This window comes from Prenolepis imparis, unplaced genomic scaffold, assembly GCF_030444845.1.
Source record: "Prenolepis imparis isolate NDT839.2.m4 unplaced genomic scaffold, iyPreImpa1.0 SCAF_3, whole genome shotgun sequence".
In the NCBI taxonomy this organism is placed as follows: Eukaryota; Metazoa; Arthropoda; class Insecta; order Hymenoptera; family Formicidae; genus Prenolepis; species Prenolepis imparis.
In genome coordinates this window covers 15,578,457-15,597,078 of record NW_028141161.1, presented here as the reverse complement: position 1 = coordinate 15,597,078, position 18,622 = coordinate 15,578,457, and the positions used below count along the sequence as shown (strand labels likewise).

Genomic DNA, 18,622 nt, shown 5'->3' with positions numbered 1-18,622 from the left:
TTTGTTCGATAATCAGCATAAAAATTACAATTAAAACAAAAAATTTTAAATATCTGAATTTTAAGTTTGAAAACTAAAACGAGAATCTCTCAGGATTCTTGGAACGTTTGTCTTTGCAATAAAATAATCTTTTGCAGATGGACTGCAACCTGGATCTGGACTGTAAAAAAAAAAGTGACATATATCAACGTCAATAAAATACGATCGTAAAATCCTGAATCGGAGCAATTCTCGCTCTTGGGCGATCGATTAGAAATTTTGCTTCGTCAAAATCGTGTCGCATTGTAAAAACGGAAAGTGATTTTTATCTCCGCGCCGAAACCGGCTTTCGCGAAAAGAAGTCCGGAATTTCCGCGTGTCAAGTTGGCGCAACAAAGCGCAGTACTTCTCCAACAAAACACCGTGTTAAAGCGTTTTGGCGTCAAGGCGAGTCGAATTGGAGCGCGGGAATGTTAAACGCAGGACAGGCTTTATAGATGTGATTCAGCGTTCGGGCTGAAAACCGGTTTTTTTTCTCTCGCGTCGCCTCATTCATTATACAATCAAATGCCGAAAGATTGGGGCTCTCCGGTTGCACAATTTTTGTTTTGGTTCCTCCTTTCCATTCGCCGCTTCCGCGAATAGACTTTCGTCTAGGTTCGATCTCTCGCGATCCCAGATTGGATATGCAAATTTTCGGGCGTCTCGTCGATCTTTTTGGCAAAACTTTCTCGAATTCGGTTTCACCTGCGGCGACGACGATCAAATCCGGACAATGCTTAATCGTTACTAGTAGTAGCCGTGCGCGAAAGTATAGGGAAAGTATTTCTCGATTCGCTCGCGTGTCCAACATAAACATATCGCCGGTGAAACAAAAAGAATTCAGATATATCATCGCGCGATCGGTAATTATCGGATAATTATCCGCAAAGTATCGCGGGATAAAAAATTCCCGAATTGCTTTCTGCGAGAGAGAAAAAAGTATTTTACAAATGCGTAACACTGTCATCAAATCAATCTTCACGAGAAACCCGACTCGTGAATTTCCCGCGCGAGATCACCTCTCTTGCGGGTATTGTGAATTGTAGAGCCACGCGGTAACGGGACAAGAATTTATTCGTGCACATACACACATACATACTTCACTTTACATAATAACGGCTGACCTGGTGCTTATTTAAAAGAAAAAAAAAAAAAAAGAAAACGAATGCGCGTCGGTGTGACTTGCCGCTTCTGTTTTCTATTACGTGAGAAATAATTATTACGGTGCGTAATTCGACTGGAATCCGCGATTGATCGAAGCGATCTCGTCCGCGCGCGATATAATACGCTTTTGCGAATGTATGTATGTACGTGAAGGATTCACTGGAAAACGCATTTGCGTATTTAATACGCCCACTTGATAAACGTCGAGAAAAGCAAGAGGCAGAATCGCGATCTATCTCTTGAAATTCCCAGTAATGGGAAACATACACCGCAAAAATATCGATGCGCTGCATTTATTGTGCAGCCGTGAATGCATTTTTCTATGCGATTTTCTACTTCTCTCTATCTCTCTCTCTCTTGCGTACACGATTCGATTTACACTTTCATTTTTCGTAATGACGTTCGCGCAAAACGCACGGATCACGCGCACGGGCGTGAAATCGCAATCTCTATAGCCGTGTAATCATCGCGAGCCAAGCATGGAACGGGATCATGAGCACTCGAGTAATTATATCATATAATAAAATTCTCAATCATCAAATTAGTATAAATATAGTAATTAATCTTCGAATAATTCGGAACATTAGGAAGAGTTTAAAATATGTGAATATAATCGAAAAAATTGTTTTGATTTTATGACATCAATTCCAGCACATTCGATCTAATTAATTTTTCTCTGACATTCGAGATTTTATTTCACCCCCATAACAAAAAATCAATTTCCACATCATTCGGCATCGTGATGTAAAAAGTATCGATAGAGCTCGAGAAATTGTTTGCAATGTATTAACACCGTGATAATGCAATGCGATATAAGCAACATATACGTGTTATGTAACGTAAGATTTCAAATTGATAATATAGCACGATGCCCGACGAAACACGTGGTAGACAATTTTTCAATTCGTGTATAGAATAATACGTCTCAAGCGGAAATAATAAACTCTGCAACAGTATCTCTAAAGATTTCCATTCGTTGTCACAGAAAGAATTTTCTCTTAGAATTTAGCCTGAAAATCATGGTAATCGTGGGACAATATGGTATGGAAAGAATTTTATGAGAATTTCTTTGATTAATATTTATCACAATAAAAATAATATCTATTACAATAAAATATAAAATGTTTGATTAATTTTACTATGCAGTTTAGTAAATTAACCAAACATGTTTTATATATTATTGTGATAGATATTATTATTTTTATTATGATAAATATTAATCAGAAAACTTCTCATAAAATTCTTTCCATACATATTATCCCACGATTACCATGATTTTCAGGGTAAATTCTAAGAGAAAATTCTCTCAGTGTAGAAACGTATAAAGATGAAAAATGACGTCTCGATTTTTCTCAGTCAAATCAAAAACTTGCTCGTCAAGTATCGAGATCGAATCGAAGCAAGCTCAAGTGACAGGAGTATATAAAATCATCGTGGAATGCAGTTGACGCGTTCGTGCGAACGAACACTTTGCAAGCGATGCGTGCATGTGCGTATCCTCCATATGTGCAGAACGTACATACGTAGATACATACGGATTCGTTCCGTCTCAAGAATACGGCTAAAGAAGCTGATAGTCACGTTGCAACTGTCGACTTCCTACTTGGCCTTCCTCTTACGTCTCAGTCTTTAAATCCCTTTCTCATAATACAATGGACATTTAAAGGCGCATATCGAACAGCGTCTATTCTATCAGTTATCTTAGCAATGAGGTTGTTATCGGAGTCAATTTATTATTTCATTATTTATTATTTTAGTCGACAGTGTTTATAATTGCAAATCGCGCGCGTGTTTTTACAGTATATAACAAGTCTATTAAAATTTCACATCTAAACACGTACAAAGTGTGTATAGTGAACGTAAATATACACATAGAGATTGATATGTATTTGTAATATCATATTATACTATACTTTTTTCATAATACTTATGTTTGATGTACGAGCGAATCGTACATGCAAATTTCGCAGACAAAGAACGCAAGTCGTGCATTAATCACCGGAATAAACCGCGATTCACGGCGACGTCGATTGCCAATCTCCGCATTACGTGGCGTTTTTTTACGGATATTTTTTACGATTACCGAGTACAAAAGTGTCTGCCTCTCGTCACGCGGCACACCCGTGATGTGTTTCCATAGGTTTGTAAACAATGTAAAAAGATAAAACCTTGCCCATAATTTGACATTCAAACTCGTTCCTCATTAATTCGACTCATAAATAATGCATACAACGGACCAATAATTCATCGATTGCTTTATCGAGCAAAATACGTTTTACACCAGATGAGCAACTCGGCAATAAATCGCGTTTCGCTCCGATTAATTAAAAATAACAAATTGAAAAAAATTATTATTATATCATATGTAATAACCAATATTGAAAATTATACTTATTATAAAAATATTTCTAATTAAAATTTAAAAAATAGAACTATTTAAAATATAATCGAAATAAAGAAAAATAAACTATTTATGCTCTTCTTTTAAAGGGCACAGTATTTTTCGTAATCTCGCGAAACCACCAACAATAAGCCTCTACGATCCTGTTAATTTGTGTGATCGATGCCTATTATGACCATGGAAATATCCTCGACCTTAAATCGCAAAATCATTCTAAACCAGCTGGTCCCTTCGACCATGCTCTTGACCGTCCCGTGAATCCCTCGCCCGCATTTTCGTGCGCCAACATTGTGTCGTTGCACGAACAGAAGGTCGACGAAGTTCTCTTTCTCTCTCTTTCTCTTTATGTACCGGGTGACCCATCGGGGCCATCTCCGCACCGTTATGTGCATGCATAGCGACAATGTTCGAGATATAGAGTTTTATGAAAGTTTTGTAGCGATAACCATTATCAAGACTAACTAGGTATATATCAACAACTAGATGTATGGAAAATACGACTCTTTAATATTGACTGATATGATACTGATAATGCCGTTTCTCAAAATAGCTCTTCCTTCTTACGATAAGTATCCCGGAAAAAAAATTTAAATGGTTGCTAATGTTCCAGTTGAAATGCAAAGATATATGTCAAGTATGTTAGTACAACATAAATTTCACACATATGCACACAGGATATTGTCTGCTGATAAATATGATTAACATACAAATGTGCAAACTTTGTTGTAATTACCGGTATTATGTAAAACTATTCGCAAGGAGATGAGTAAAGATATGATTAATATTACAAACTGAATTATATCAAAGATTAGCAGCGTGAAACGTTCGCGCTAAATCTATAGAATGAAAGATTACACTAACATCTGTCTCGCAGGTGCGAGATTCTTTCGTGGCTCTAACAGGTGCGAGTCATTTTCAAGAGCAGAGGAAAGTAAAACCAAAGTTTCATTGTAATAAACCGATCGATTTAAACTTTATTATTATAAAAAAAAGAGCGCGTACTTCTCTCTCTTATTTAAATCTAAATTTTATTTTAACTTTTAATAACTCTCGTCTTTGAAATCTCTCCTCTCGTAGATAAAAAGGGACTACTATTAATCATTTTATATCGCGTTTAAAAATCTGTGAGTTAATATCGGGGTCTGTTACGCTCCGTGTCGCTCGTGTCCAGGTCTAATGACATTTCACAATACATGGCTCGCGTATGTAGGCAGCACCGGAATACGGAGACAAAGCGAAACGAAAACAACAGTCGGACCGTTCCTTTGCGGTATTACCGCTTTCCTGCTGCTCTCTCGCAGTGTCGTAACTAGGCGAACCTTCCTGCAACGTTTGAACGCGTGTCGTCAAAGCGTATCCAGACACGCCGTCGTCTCCAGCGGTTATCGTGCACCACGATAACGCTTAAAATGCAAATTATTTCGCCATCGAGAAAGCAAATTGCCTCCGTCTGACGACCGACGTTTCCGCGGTTCCTTTTTTTACCGATAAATTGCTACCCTCGTCCATACCGGGTGACTAAAGATCACCAAGAGATGCATACGCGGATTCTTTACATGAATTCCATTCGTTTTGAAATCGTTTAGTTATCGCGTAATGTATCGTAGAATAAATCGAGTGCTCAATGATAATTTAGCTTTAAAAAGCAAAAATGTGTGTAATAGACTCTTAATTCCAAGATTACATAAAAAATACGCAATTATTAGCAACCATTTGTAATAAAGTTTAATAGACGTCATAATTGTTTTATCTCTAAACGTTCTTACGACATCTCTACGTTAAAGCCAGATATTTCCAAAGATTTAAACAAACAGAATTTATATTCAATTATAATATATAAATCAATAAAATTATTTCCGAATAAAGATATATATCGTCTTGAAATAGAAACATAAAAGTTTCTTCACACAACGTCTTTTCACACAAGGAGATTTTTCTCTTTCGCTTTTATGCCTTTTAAACTCGCTCGTTTAACATCATATGTCTGTCCGAAACCGGAACGCTCACGCGCGCGCGCGCGCGCGCGTTTGACAGATTATTTGAGGAACGATGATAAGAAATGATAGGCAAAAGAACGGCGTGGTACGAGAGAGAACGGAGCGACTCGAGGCAGACATAGTTTGCCGTGACGTGACGCCATCAAGTCCTGTCGGAAGGTTCGAATGCCTGGCTGGTGTGTTGCCTGCGAGCAAAACGCACACGCACCGGCTGTTCCTCTCAATGTGTCTTCCGCCGTGCGGTCTGTGCACCGGGTGACTCTTTAAAAGTCGATTCGCTCAGCTCTATCTCGTCTAGCCATTAAACCGGTCGCTTTTGTCAGCCTCTGCATCGGACTTGCAACCAGCTACGCGCGCACACGCACGCACACGCACGCAAGCTTTATACTCGACGAGTGTTGACCATTCCTACACACTGGGTGACGGTTTAATCCCTGTCCTAATTGAAAGCTGTTTCGATTAATCAATCATTTGGACGACTCACGCGGCGGTGATTAAAGCGCGAGACACGCAGATACCGTACTATCAAGAAAACTCCGTTATCGTCCTAGAATGTACCCGTTTGGGTGAAAGGAGAAATTTATGATATCAGATTACACACTTATGACAGATTACTCACGCATTTTTCTTTTCATCACTTCGCAGACAATGATGGTGTATTATACCGAAGAAGACAAGCTCATAAGAATTCTGAATTTTATATATATATATATTTTTTTTTTATATTTTATATCTGTATAAGTATTTATTCGATATTATATTTACTAAATATATGAATAAATTTGTTCTCTGTGTCTCTTTAAATCACTGTATAGGTCTTTAGATTTAGTTATTTAATTATTTAGTTTAGCATTTAATTATTATAATATCTTGAGTATATAACTCTCCAACAGTTGATCGCAAATCAATCACGTAAGAAATAATCATAAGATATCATATTCTCTGTGTAATATATAGGTATACATGGTATGTTTTTAAAACAACTTTACAATTAAGGATATATACGAATAGTCGTGCACAGGACGAACAGTGGGCGTTCGTACGATATAAACTGTTATCTGCATGGCTGGCGATGTTAATATTTTTAACTCAAGAAGAAATGTGTACGATATATACTCTCTACACATAATAACGATTAATATTAATAAATAATAAAATAATAAAAAACTGGGAAGCCAAAGAGAGTGAAAGAAACGATTTGACGAAAACTACACAGAGAGAATTTTCTCTTAGAATTTAGCCTGAAAATTATGGTAATCGTGGAACAATATGGTATAGAAAGAATTTTATGGGAATTTCTCTGATTAATATTTATCACAATATAAATAATGTCTATCACAATATAAAATATATTTGATTAATTTTACTATGCAATTTAGTAAAATTAATCAAACATATTTTATATTTTACTGTGATAGATATTATTATTTTTATTGTGATAAATATTAATCAGAGAAATTCTCATAAAATTCTTTCCATACCATATATTGTTCCACGATTACCATGATTTTCGGGGTAAATTCTAAGAGAAAATTCTCTCAGTGTATATTTTAAAATAGTTGCACGATAATTCGAGTCAAATATGTTTATGTGCGTGTCTTCGTCAAAATTTCGTCACTCGATCGACCGAGAGGAGATAAGCCACGCGTAAAAACAATCACGATTCGTAGGGTAAAAGTGTTTTCTGACATTTGACGGCACTTGTGTGTGCGCGCGCGCGCGTGCGTGAACATTTTCGCGGCGTCCTTGAGTCGATTCACTGTGCGCAACGTCAGAAATTTAATCTGCTCGCGCGAGACTATTTACATTATTTACATATTTACAATTAAGCAAATTTGAACAGCCTCTATTGGATCAATCGGAGATACGTCGACATAACATGTTTTCAACTCTCTCGCGTTCCCCTTTTCCCGGAATCGTTTTCGAACTTTCTGATAAATTTCCTAACGCGTTCGGATCCCCACGTGCAAATCAAAACACGAATGAAACACACACACGCTCGCGCGATGTAAACAATGGTGTACATACATAACCGAGAATCGAGAAACCGACAGTAATTTTGGAAAGTTAAAATTTCGATAACATATACAGGAAATAATCTCCACAATAATTCACTTTTACATTCGCGTAAGAAAAATTTTGCGTGTCTGAACGACAATGAATGATTAAAGTCACAGAAATTGTAATATCTTGGATCCTTCAAAGAAAAGGTAAAGAAACAATTTTGTTTTGATGTCGATTTGAAACGACACGGAAATCAAACTTGACGAATCAATCGTGCCGACGAGAGTTCAATCCTCCGAGATAAAGTGCTGGTAAATATAAATAAACGCGGGAAGGAAGGCGAGAGCTGCTTTCGACATCGTGCACAAGGAGTGACCGGATCGCAAGGACACACACGGACGCAGGATCTGCGAGCCCGATCCTCTCTCAAGGATCGAAACGAAGATAGTAGACGAAGAAACGTAGAGAAAAACGGATTCGCCGCGATTTGCAACCTTTGCGCGTTCTCTCCTTCCATCGAGGGCACGCTCGATCGTAATAAAAATGCCGAAATAGAAAGTCCAAGTTGTGTGGATAGGTGCGCGATACCTCGAAAGATACTCTCTTTGTGTTTGTTTGGTTACGCGCTCATTCGAAAGAAAATTCGAAGGCGGCGCATTAAGGTGCGACACTGATGATCTTTATTTTATTTCCTTTTCGGGGAAACTCGAGAGCGATTCGTGCAACGCAATGTACGTGTGAGTTTTCACTTACCGGTCGCGACCGATTATTATGCTGTCCGGTGATTGTGACGTTCCTCGCTGACGGGCCGCCGCTTTCCCCGAAGAACGATGGATAATCCACCTGCTCCGACCAACACACGACTCACCAATGCGAGTGGGAAAAGGTACGCAGCCGAGTTCAGGCGGTCCCAGCGCGCGCGACGCCACCTAACGCCGCCATCTTGAATCGTCATCGTGACGTCATGTCGGCGGGAAAGTCGAACGTGATCAAGAACCCTGCACACAATATTTTTATTCGAGATAATAATTGAGAGTCAATAACGAAATCAATAATTGTCATTTATTCCAAACATTAAGATAATTGTCTCGTTTGGTTGTAGCCTTCAAACTTTCGAGAAATTAATTCTCTAAGGATATATATATATTATAATCGAATGGAAAGTGTAGACTAATCAATCTGCAAGTGTTAATATTTATAATTATAAAAAATTATAAAAAATATTACATACAAATATAATATATCAAATTCTCGTTAGGAAAACTTTTTTAATGTCACCTTACGCTACGACTATACATAAATTCAGCGACGCAATTCTCGCAAATCCCAATGGATTTGCGTTTTAGCTTCATTATCACGCGACCTCTGAGAGATAACATTTCCAACTCTGCGAAAACTCTCGGGGGAGCGCGAAAAAAAAGGAATCTTATGCCCCTCCTCGCCTTCCTGGCTGCGTGACGACGGCCCTGCTATAATCAGCATTTTGCATTTATATACGTTTTGACATCCAACATGGCCACCTGATATGTAGCAGACGATACGCGCACAGGTGGCATGTAGAGCTTGTAAATAAAATTCACCTCTAGATTTAATTATGAGTGGACGTGTGCAGAAAGAGTGTGCCGATGATCCCGATCGCGTCGACGATGCAGTGGACCCGCGAGTGCAGGTGAGACTCGCCTCTTGTCGCGCATCCCGTCGCGGATCCTCCCGACGACTCCGCGCGATATTGACATTTCACCGTCCGTCGGGGAAAAAAAGACGGCCGCGATTAATTACACGTGAACGGAGGACGTGGATTGCTGTCGGTTCGACGAATCGACACGGATTGCAACAGCATTTTCGTTCTGTTCTCGGCGAACGTCTCTTATTTTTTCCCTTCTCCGCCCTATATATACATACATGCATACATACATACTACATACACACACACACACACACACACACACACACACACACATATATATATATATATATATACACACATACACACACCCATACACAGCCGAGTTATAAAACGTCCCCGATTCTTTTCCCCCTCCGCCACCCGGCTCCGACAAATGTCTATTATGTATATCACGACAGCGCGTGCTAAATTACCCTCGTTGCCCGGTAACTTTGTTTCGACGCAAGAAATTGGGGCATAATACATGAAAGGCTTCTTTAATTTATACGTTGAAAAAATTTGTATGCATGTTAAAACATATATATTCTTCTGTGTATATATGTATATAAAAAAAAATTTTACATTATATTATTTTAAAAGTAGAGCTATTTTATATTCAACTTATACATATTTTTATATAAAATACATGATATTGTTTCAGATTGAACTTGAAAGATTAAACACAGCTACAGATGACATTAATAAATTAGAAGTTGATTTAGATGTAAGTACTTCTTTTTATAGCATCACTTTGCATTTGCAAAAATCTCTTGCCTGTCTAGATTTTATATTGCGATATCTGTTGATGATGCTTGAAGAACAAAATTGCTGGCAAGTTATATATATTAGAACTGGATGCGATTAGATTTTATTGAGATGATTGCTGTGTAAGATATATATGCAAATGGATAATGACTAGAGAAGATAATCTTAACAACAATCAGTCATGACAACTACAACTAAAGAATAAATAACTTATAACTTGAGATTAAAGTTTTTTATAAAATTATAGCACTTGTGTTTCATCTCTTATACATATTTATTTTAATATAATTAATCTTTTTATATATCATGTATTTTATAATTTTTTAGGAAGCAAGAGCAACCTTTAGAGAATTATTGTGCGAATCAACAATCAAGATCGACGCTTTAGCTAAGAAACTTGGAGCTTGTATTGAAAAATCCAGACCATATTATGATGCTAGATTTAAAGCAAAAGGGGTGAGAAATTTTTTGTCATATAATTAGATAATTATTTCTGACTAGATATAGAAATAACTTTAAGTTCTCTTATTATTGCTATATATACTCTTTATATATATAGGCATTACAAGAAACGCAGAAAGCTGCAATTAGATTTGAAAGAGCCAATAGTCAACATTCAGCAGCTAAAGAAATGGTTTACTTAGCAGAAGAAGGATTACGAACTGAAGGAAGATGCTTTGATCACGCTTGGCAGGTAAAGTCTATTAATTATGTTACAGTAAAAATTACATAATATGCAATATAACAAAATATAAGAAACAAATATTCATAATATATAATAAAATATAGGAAATGTTGAATCATGCTACGTCTCGAGTTAATGAATCGGAGCATGAAAGAGCTCTCTCTGAAGCAGAACACAGGCATACAACAGCACTATATCACAAAGCGGAACACGAAGTTCAAAGGTTGCAGCGCGATTTAAAACGTACTATTGCCAAATCTAGGTATGTAAGAAACTTGCAACCTTCTCATTAATTGGAGTTTGAAAATATCCCTATTCTCTTAATAATTTTTTTAATGCATGAAGTTATTCATTGTATTGCAATTATTATTTGATACGAGCCACTTTTTGAGAAAACCTTGTATACAACCAAGTTAATGTATCAAAGAGTTATTTACATATGAAACCTATTATTATTTCTTCTCATTGCTATCGATATATTTTACTCCCCATTCAAATAATCATTGAGCTATTTTTGAATGATTATTATTATGTTATGTTGTTTTCTATAGACCTATTATGGTATTTATGTGTTTTGGTTGTATATTCATGTTGGCAGTATGGGTGCACGTCGCAGCTTGCTTCTGATAAACAGTATCGCCTACAGGCACAACTTGCTCATGTTGTAAGTAGGATAGATATTCTTTTTATTTATTTATTTTTTAATACACAATATTATTTTGTATGTGTGCTATTAAACTATTCAACTCCTTGTTCATTAATTTTTTTCAAACCATTATTCTGATTTTCATGCATGAACTTATACATATATATATTTATATATGTATAAGAATATTTCAAATCGACAACCTGCTACTTTTTTTAATTGAGCTTTTCACGATAAATACACTGCACATACGATTTGTCAAGTTGCTCTTTTCCCCTCCTAATCAGAATGCTGTGATAATTAATTTAAATTATGCATAAAATTCTGTAATATAAATATATATTCAAAAATTACGATTATAAATACCGTTTCTCTGCATAATTCTAATTTAATAAAATAATATATAATTACAATACACAGGCCTTACTATGAGATAAAAGCGCACTTTAATCAAATGCTGGAGGAACAGAAGATGAAAGTCAGTGTATTGGAGAGATCAGTTAGTGAAGCGAAAGCTTCATACGCAGAAGCATTACGAAATCTAGAAAAGATCAGTGACGAAATTCACAGGGTATAAATTACATCAGAGTTACGTGGGAATAATAATAAGCTATGTATGAAATTTTTGTTATATTTTCCCGACAGACAAGGAGATACGACGGTACGGATGACTACGATAAACGTGCACGAGATGCTCCCGATCGTTCCAGCACCCAAACCAACACGGCAACTCCGACAGATTCCAGTGTAACTGGATCTCCGGACAGTACGGATTACACTAGCGACGAATATTTACGCCTTCCCGACAAGATGAGTCCGAGTGTGCAATGTCCTATGCCTACAAGAGTAAGTATAGATAAATATCTTCTTTAATAATTATAAATTAATTTAATAATTAAATAATAATACTATTTTTTTCTTTTTCAGATCGAAAGAGATTCCTCGTCGGAATACCTGGGCCTAAACAATCTGAATCTCTCGTCTACCGAACCTCGTAAATACATAAAACGAGATCGTCCACGGAGCATCGCGGCCACCGATTCGAAACATATCGTACCGACTCTAAATCACACGAGTTCTTCTGCACCAGGCTTGACGGATTTGTCAGGCATTATATCTCCTATCGAGAAGAGAGTAAAAATTCAGACACCTGTGAACGATAACAAGAACAATGCTGCTACTCACAATGGAGATGAATGGACGGAAATTAGCCTGAATAATTCGCCGGATGAAATTTATTACAACAATTACGTGTATTCCGATGAGGAAGATCAAATTCCCTACAAACCGCTACCGATGGATCTAAGTCCAGAAGCTACTCAACAAATTAGCGTAATTGCCGAGCCGCCGAAAGAGCAGACCAATCGAAAAAGATTAATAACGCAAAAGTCTTTACCCACGATGTCGAAAGTAAACGAAATTACCCTGACTGAAGAGAAAAAAACCGAAGTTACGAGAAGCCCTTCGGTAAAAAATAAAGGCAAACTCGATAATAGCATAGCTAATTGGATAACTAGAAGTTCAGCCGGTGGCGAGGCTAGCGGTGGTAGTTCCAGTAAGTGAATAAATGTGTTTCTTTGACAAAATTTTTATACTTTAAGCTTACATATATAAACATTATCATTTCAGCAAATTCAAGCAGAAGACAATCTCTCGATATGTTGTGGAGTGGTGGTACTGGGGAACGTGTCAAGGAATTACTCACTCATGGCATGATGATGCTAAACATATCTAGTTTAACGGAACGACGCTCTAGTGAACCAAAGACAGCGGAGAGAGATAAGGACAAGTCTGAAAAGTCAGAAAAGTTAGAAATTAAAGGAAAGAAAGTCCCTAGTCCATTAGAGAAGACAATGAGCTATCTCAATGCAGATGAAGAGACATCGGACAGCGAAAGTTTAGCTAGGTAAGCTTTCCGCTGATGTATTCTTTTCAATTAAATATGATTTATTAGTATACTCTTTTTTATTAATAAATTTTTCATTAGCGTGGAGATGTTAACGGAGGATCAGATTTCTTCACTCATGATGGAGCCAGACATGAATCAAGTATGCCAAGAAATTCTGGGAACTCCCTTGGTCGAAGTATGTCCACTATTGCAACAATTACAGCAACAACAACAATAGCCTTATCGTGGAAAGATTTGTGCAACAGAGTGGCAAAAATTCAACAATAGAAAGTGTTCAAGATCGTTATAAGATGGAATATAATTAAGGCACATTCTTCTTTCCATTAAGATATTGAACTATACTATGTTTTTTTGTTGTTGTTACATTTTTATAATTTTTTTATCATGTGATATAGGGCATAGTAAAAATTTTATTTCAAGACAATTTTTAGATTGATTATATGAAAATATTTTTCATTGATTTAGCTCGGCATTGACAAGTTATTTTATATTGATTTATAAAAATACTATTTAGTAAGATTATAATATCGGTTGAGGTTTTTAGTCAATTTGGAATTTACATTAAGTGTCTTGTTAGTTCTTTGGATACTAAAAAGCCTAACAATATCCTTTTGTGGATACGCTTACATGATACTTTAGATTGTCACTTGTGGTGACATTTTCAAACCTATTCTATAAAATCTTTCTAAAGTTTAGCATTTGGTAAACTCTATGAAACATTATTCGCTGAGAAAGCAATACGTAGTTAATTTTGTAGGAGATGTGTAGTTTAATCTAGATACTCGTACACAAATTTATTCCAAGTCGCATCGACTATTTTTTGCTTACATGCGACTGCTATCACGTTAAGGTCTCTCGGAGTATATTTAACAGATATATTAGAATATCGTGATATTCACAGCGAGATATCAAACAATCTAGATGATTTAGGTGAAATAATGTGACAAGATTGCGTTCTGTACACTACTATACACTACGTTTAAAGATAACCGATTATGATAAGCACTTCCTTGTCTTTCTCGTCGTGATGCGATTATTCGGTCCATTAAGTTATCCGCGAGGCGTGAAACGTACAGTAAGAAAAAAAGAATCCTATAGAAAGTTACAAGATGCCAATTATGACTTTGACAGTCAGATTCTCTCTAAAATGCGAAACGAATTGTACATAAGCGTAGCATAATACAATTCTAAACATATATAAGTCAAAATGTACAAATTGTACTGTTAACATCAGAGGTACTCTCCAACTCCGAATCATTTTGAGTTTAATTATTCGTTAACTTCGTTATATGAACGCGAAAACAAACTGTATGTTGGATACGGATCGAGAATCTCGCTTGTCTTCGACAAGCATGCTGTTACATAAACAAAGCTTTGTCACATAAATAAGTAAAAATAGACCGGTCAGGTTCAACAAGATATTTTTCAATATTTTTCGCTCAGACGCGATACAGAGACGAGATATATATTTATCAATTAAGTATCTCACAGGAGCTGTCGATTGTATGCGATAAGAGCGAAGAGCGTATATTCGCGAATATACAAATTATCGTAAGCAGAATAGTCTTTGGACAGTCTAACAATCGTGATAATAATAGATGAGAAGCGCGTACTCGAGCGAATTCAAACACTCAAGACAAGTAAGAGTTAACTATTAGCTCCGTTATTTTTATTGCCACATATTGTGATATAGTTCTTAGCAATTTTAGGCATTTAGTTGGATTGTCCAATCGTCAAACGAAAATATTAGTGCAAAAGATTGTATGCAATACGCTATTTATAAAAAGTAATATATACATATATATATATATATATATATATATATATAAATATATACACATAATATATAAATTGTATAAATTGTCCTATTTATTTTGAGCATAATTTTCTGTAATCGACATTAATTAACGTTGTTTTTCATACAGCGTTTGTCAATTTTTATATAAGGATGGTAGCAATCTTTTATATCTTTTAACAGAGATTGTATTTTACGATTTTATATCGCGCGGAATATAAATATCTGAGCTATCAAAAGATATCACGTACATGTTCTGAAAAATTGCATATTATACGTATCCGTATATTATCACTTTTTTGTTTTTTGTAATATATTCATTCTAAGATCACTAAATATAATATACTCTATAATAGACTCTGAGCAATGTGACATGTACAAAATGCGATGAAGCACACAGAGAGAATTTTCTCTTAGAATTTATCCTGAAAATCATGGTAATCATAGGTATGGTATGGAAAGAATTTTATAAAAATTTCTCTGATTAATATTTATCACAATAAACATAATAATATCTACACGTTAAAATATAAAACATGTTTGAGTAATTTTACCATGCAGTTTAGTAAAATTAATCAAACATGTTTTATATTTTATTGTGATAGATATTATTATTTTTATTATGATAAATATTAATCAGAGAAATTCTCATAAAATTCTTTCCATACCATATTGTCCCACGATTACCATGATTTTCAAGGTAAATTCTAAGAGAAAATTCTCTCCGTGCATGCAGTCAGTTGATTTGAATTATTATATATTGCTACTCAAGAACGTTGTATTAAAAAAAATGAATCAGGACCGTGTTAAACGTTGCAAAATGTAATCTATTGCGACTCTCTACCGATTTTAACAAATTATTTTCGACGAGAAGGATTTCGTTGCCATCCTTATATTGTAATATATAAATATTGCTGCATTTGAAAGTATACTTTTTGTCGTAGTGCGATTCTTTCATTCGCGATTATCAGCCATGCGATTTTAGAGCTTGGAAACTGTTCGTCGAAATTCCACATAATCACAACTTTAATCGCGACTCGCGATTGCATTCAAGAAATATATATATATTTTCGAGGATGGATTTCGAGAGCGAGAGCATAATAAGTATAAGCGATAACAAATTATATTGTACATACCTAATATTGTATATGTGAATGTAACTATGTATATACATATATCATTATCTTCATTAAAATCTCATTACGAAATACAGTGTGAGCAAATCGCGCTTGTATGCCTGTGTGTCTTACAAACAACTTTGGAAAATTAGATAAATAACAATTGCTTTCGCAATTAATCAACATCGCAGCCAAAATACATTTTTTTTTTTTTTTACTCACCTCACTTCAACCGTCGACTGGACATCGGCCGCGATACTTTAACCGAGATAATTTAACCCGAAATGCGATTAATAAAATACGCGAAAAGTAAATAGCTTTTCATATACATATAATTCACACGCAAACGCGTTTATTAGACGCCTTTATTAGACCCGGAAGAGTTAATAATTGAACTATAAATCATTGTAACGGGAGAACTATTGGAAATCGATGCGAATTCAAATGAACTTTATCTGCGGCGAACGGTTGGAGAGGCCGGTGCTCAAAAATCCACTCGCAGAGCGGCGTCTGACGTTGACCAATCGGAGCGAAGCGGTCCGCGCTCCCTGATTGGTCGGGCGGCGTCGCCGCGCTTCGGCGAGTGGATTCACGAACGCACGCGTGACAGCTCTCGCGGCGGCCGCCAGTGGCGCTGCGGTCGGCGGCGTGGCGCGACACGGCCAAGTTGCTTGTGATCGTGAAACGAAAATGGCGTCGCGTACACGGTGCCGATGATCTCGTTTATCCGCGTCTCGCGATCCGGATAGTTACGGTTTACGGCGTGTTCGACGGGGACGACGAGCGGACGTCCGCTGACGGCCGGGTGTAATGGACATTATCATCGTCCGCGCGATACCCTGAGATACGTGCTTGTTTAAAACGGTCGCGCCGCACGTAGGAACGTTAGAACGAGCGGCGGCGGCGGCGGTGGCTGGAGAAACTACGGAGTACGGTGACGGCGATTTGGAAAAATCGGTGCCGAACGATATATACGGTGCATCGGCAGCATCCTCGTTTAATAACATAACCCTCCCCCTCCCCCGTGTGCTTCTCTCTCTTTCTGTGTCTTTGCGCGAGGACAGTTGTTCGTCTCGCTGAATGACACGATGAAGGACGCGAGATATCGTTTCCGCGCCTAAGTATTCGTGAGCACCGACGTCGCGACCAACGGGAGTAATGTGTGTTTGACGTGCGCGAGTGTGTGAGCCGTTCTCCTCGTCCTTGTTTCTTTCTTCGACGGACTCGCGGAGGAGGCAGTGAGCGACGACGACGAGCACGATCACGATCACGGGGACTCGCGACGTCTAGGAGTCCATCTCGCTCACGATGGCGGTGAATCCGCGTGATATGGACGGCTTCATGCCGCTCCTGTCAACGACGGATATCAAGAAGAAGCTGAACGTCGGCAGCGCATTGCTGAATTTTCTCGGCGACTCGACCAATAGCATCGAGTGCCAGGACATTGGCATGTTCATCGACAACGTTATACCCTGGCTTGGCAACGGCAATCCTAAGGTAAGCTTTCTTCACGCTCGTCTTAGGATGATTCGACGTACACATTTTAACTCCAATTTTTCCCATCTATTTTCCGAAACGCTTGTATTGTTTATTTCGGCATTTCTATTGTTCGCTTGTTTGAAAAAAATCTTATTAAGAAATATTGGAGTATAGAAGCATCTCTCTATCGTAAAAAAGAATTTTTTTATATCTTTTTCTCGACCTATACACAGTGACGTACGAAACAGTAGCGCCGCTTAGTGCCAATGTCAATGAAGGGACGTTACATGACATATATAAAGAAGAGAGATTATTTTATTATTTCATCATTATTGAACAATGTCATTTTTTTCCCCTGTCATTAATAGCTCTTTTCCCGTTAGTTAAGTGTTATTTTTACTACTTTAAAAGTAGCGTGTACTAAAAATAACCATTATACCAGCGAATATGTTTGTTTTTTTTTAGTTCTTTTTTGTATTATTTTGTATTTTTTAATAAAACAACGTTTGTTATCGCTAGAGACTTTGTCTCTTATTAACATCGGTTATCTTTCCGCGCGTAATTCTGTATTACAAGATGGGTTGTGATTGAGGCATGAGGGATGTAGGGTGTAGAGTTAATCGACTAGATACAGTTCGCCCTTAACGCTTAAGTGACATTGTCGATTTGCGGTTGAATCTCCTCGTTGTCGAGCGCACGTACATGACGCGCCGTCCATAAATGGAGAAAGGAGACGATTGATCAGTCATCGCGCGCTCCGTAAAATGTCGCTTTTCGCGCTCGCACGTGAGAACGTGATCGGCCTTAGTATCACCCTAAAAGCGGGACCCTACAACCGATGTAGTGACCGTAATATTGGGTAGCAATCCAGGTCTTTGATGTCGATAAGAGTTCTTCTAGTACACTGATGAGGGAATTTTCTCTTAGAATTTACTTTGAAAATTATGGCAATTGTGGAGATACGGTATGAAA

The 18,622-nt window shown here is 37.1% G+C and overlaps 3 protein-coding genes across 8 annotated transcripts in view; 2 read left to right on the top strand and 1 right to left on the bottom strand.

The window, feature by feature from the left end:
• LOC145933557 (PTB domain-containing engulfment adapter protein 1) overlaps window positions 1–8,491 on the bottom strand; it is a 28,486-nt gene extending 19,995 nt beyond the window's left edge. Inside the window, exon 1 of the mRNA XM_083033367.1 lies at window positions 8,341–8,491. The gene's annotated coding sequence lies outside the window, so the exon portion shown is untranslated. The remainder of the gene's footprint in view (window positions 1–8,340) is intronic.
• Window positions 8,492–9,074: 583 nt separating this feature from the next.
• LOC145933555 (uncharacterized) lies at window positions 9,075–15,569 on the top strand. 2 transcript variants are annotated; one of them, XM_083033362.1, is made up of 11 exons: window positions 9,075–9,256; window positions 9,915–9,977; window positions 10,346–10,474; window positions 10,578–10,712; window positions 10,808–10,965; window positions 11,302–11,367; window positions 11,770–11,920; window positions 11,995–12,195; window positions 12,277–12,904; window positions 12,979–13,255; window positions 13,337–15,569. In XM_083033362.1, exons 1-11 carry the CDS (start codon window positions 9,182–9,184, stop codon window positions 13,473–13,475), a joined length of 2,022 nt encoding a protein of 673 aa, XP_082889488.1. In that variant the 5' UTR covers window positions 9,075–9,181; the 3' UTR covers window positions 13,476–15,569. The 2 variants fall into 2 exon arrangements, with proteins under 2 accessions (XP_082889488.1, XP_082889489.1); XM_083033363.1 differs by lacking the exon at window positions 11,302–11,367.
• A 1,265-nt stretch (window positions 15,570–16,834) lies between these two features.
• Chb (CLIP-associating protein) overlaps window positions 16,835–18,622 on the top strand; it is a 36,948-nt gene continuing 35,160 nt past the window's right edge. For 4 of the 5 annotated variants that reach the window (XM_083033355.1, XM_083033356.1, XM_083033354.1 and 1 more), the window contains exon 1: window positions 16,836–17,668. In XM_083033355.1, the coding sequence (XP_082889481.1) occupies window positions 17,480–17,668 (189 nt within the window). In that variant the 5' untranslated portion in view covers window positions 16,836–17,479. Of the gene's footprint in view, window positions 17,669–18,622 lie in introns of all 5 variants that reach the window. The other variant, XM_083033352.1, reaches the window with a different exon arrangement.

Excerpts from the sequence above, each read along its gene's own strand:
- LOC145933555 (XM_083033362.1), top strand. The coding sequence starts at position 9,182 with ATGAGTGGACGTGTGCAGAAAGAGTGTGCCGATGATCCCGATCGCGTC. Across the intron at positions 10,713-10,807 it reads GCTTTGATCACGCTTGGCAG|GAAATGTTGAATCATGCTAC; the intron begins GTAAAGTCTATT and ends AATAAAATATAG. Across the intron at positions 12,196-12,276 it reads AATGTCCTATGCCTACAAGA|ATCGAAAGAGATTCCTCGTC; the intron begins GTAAGTATAGAT and ends TTTCTTTTTCAG.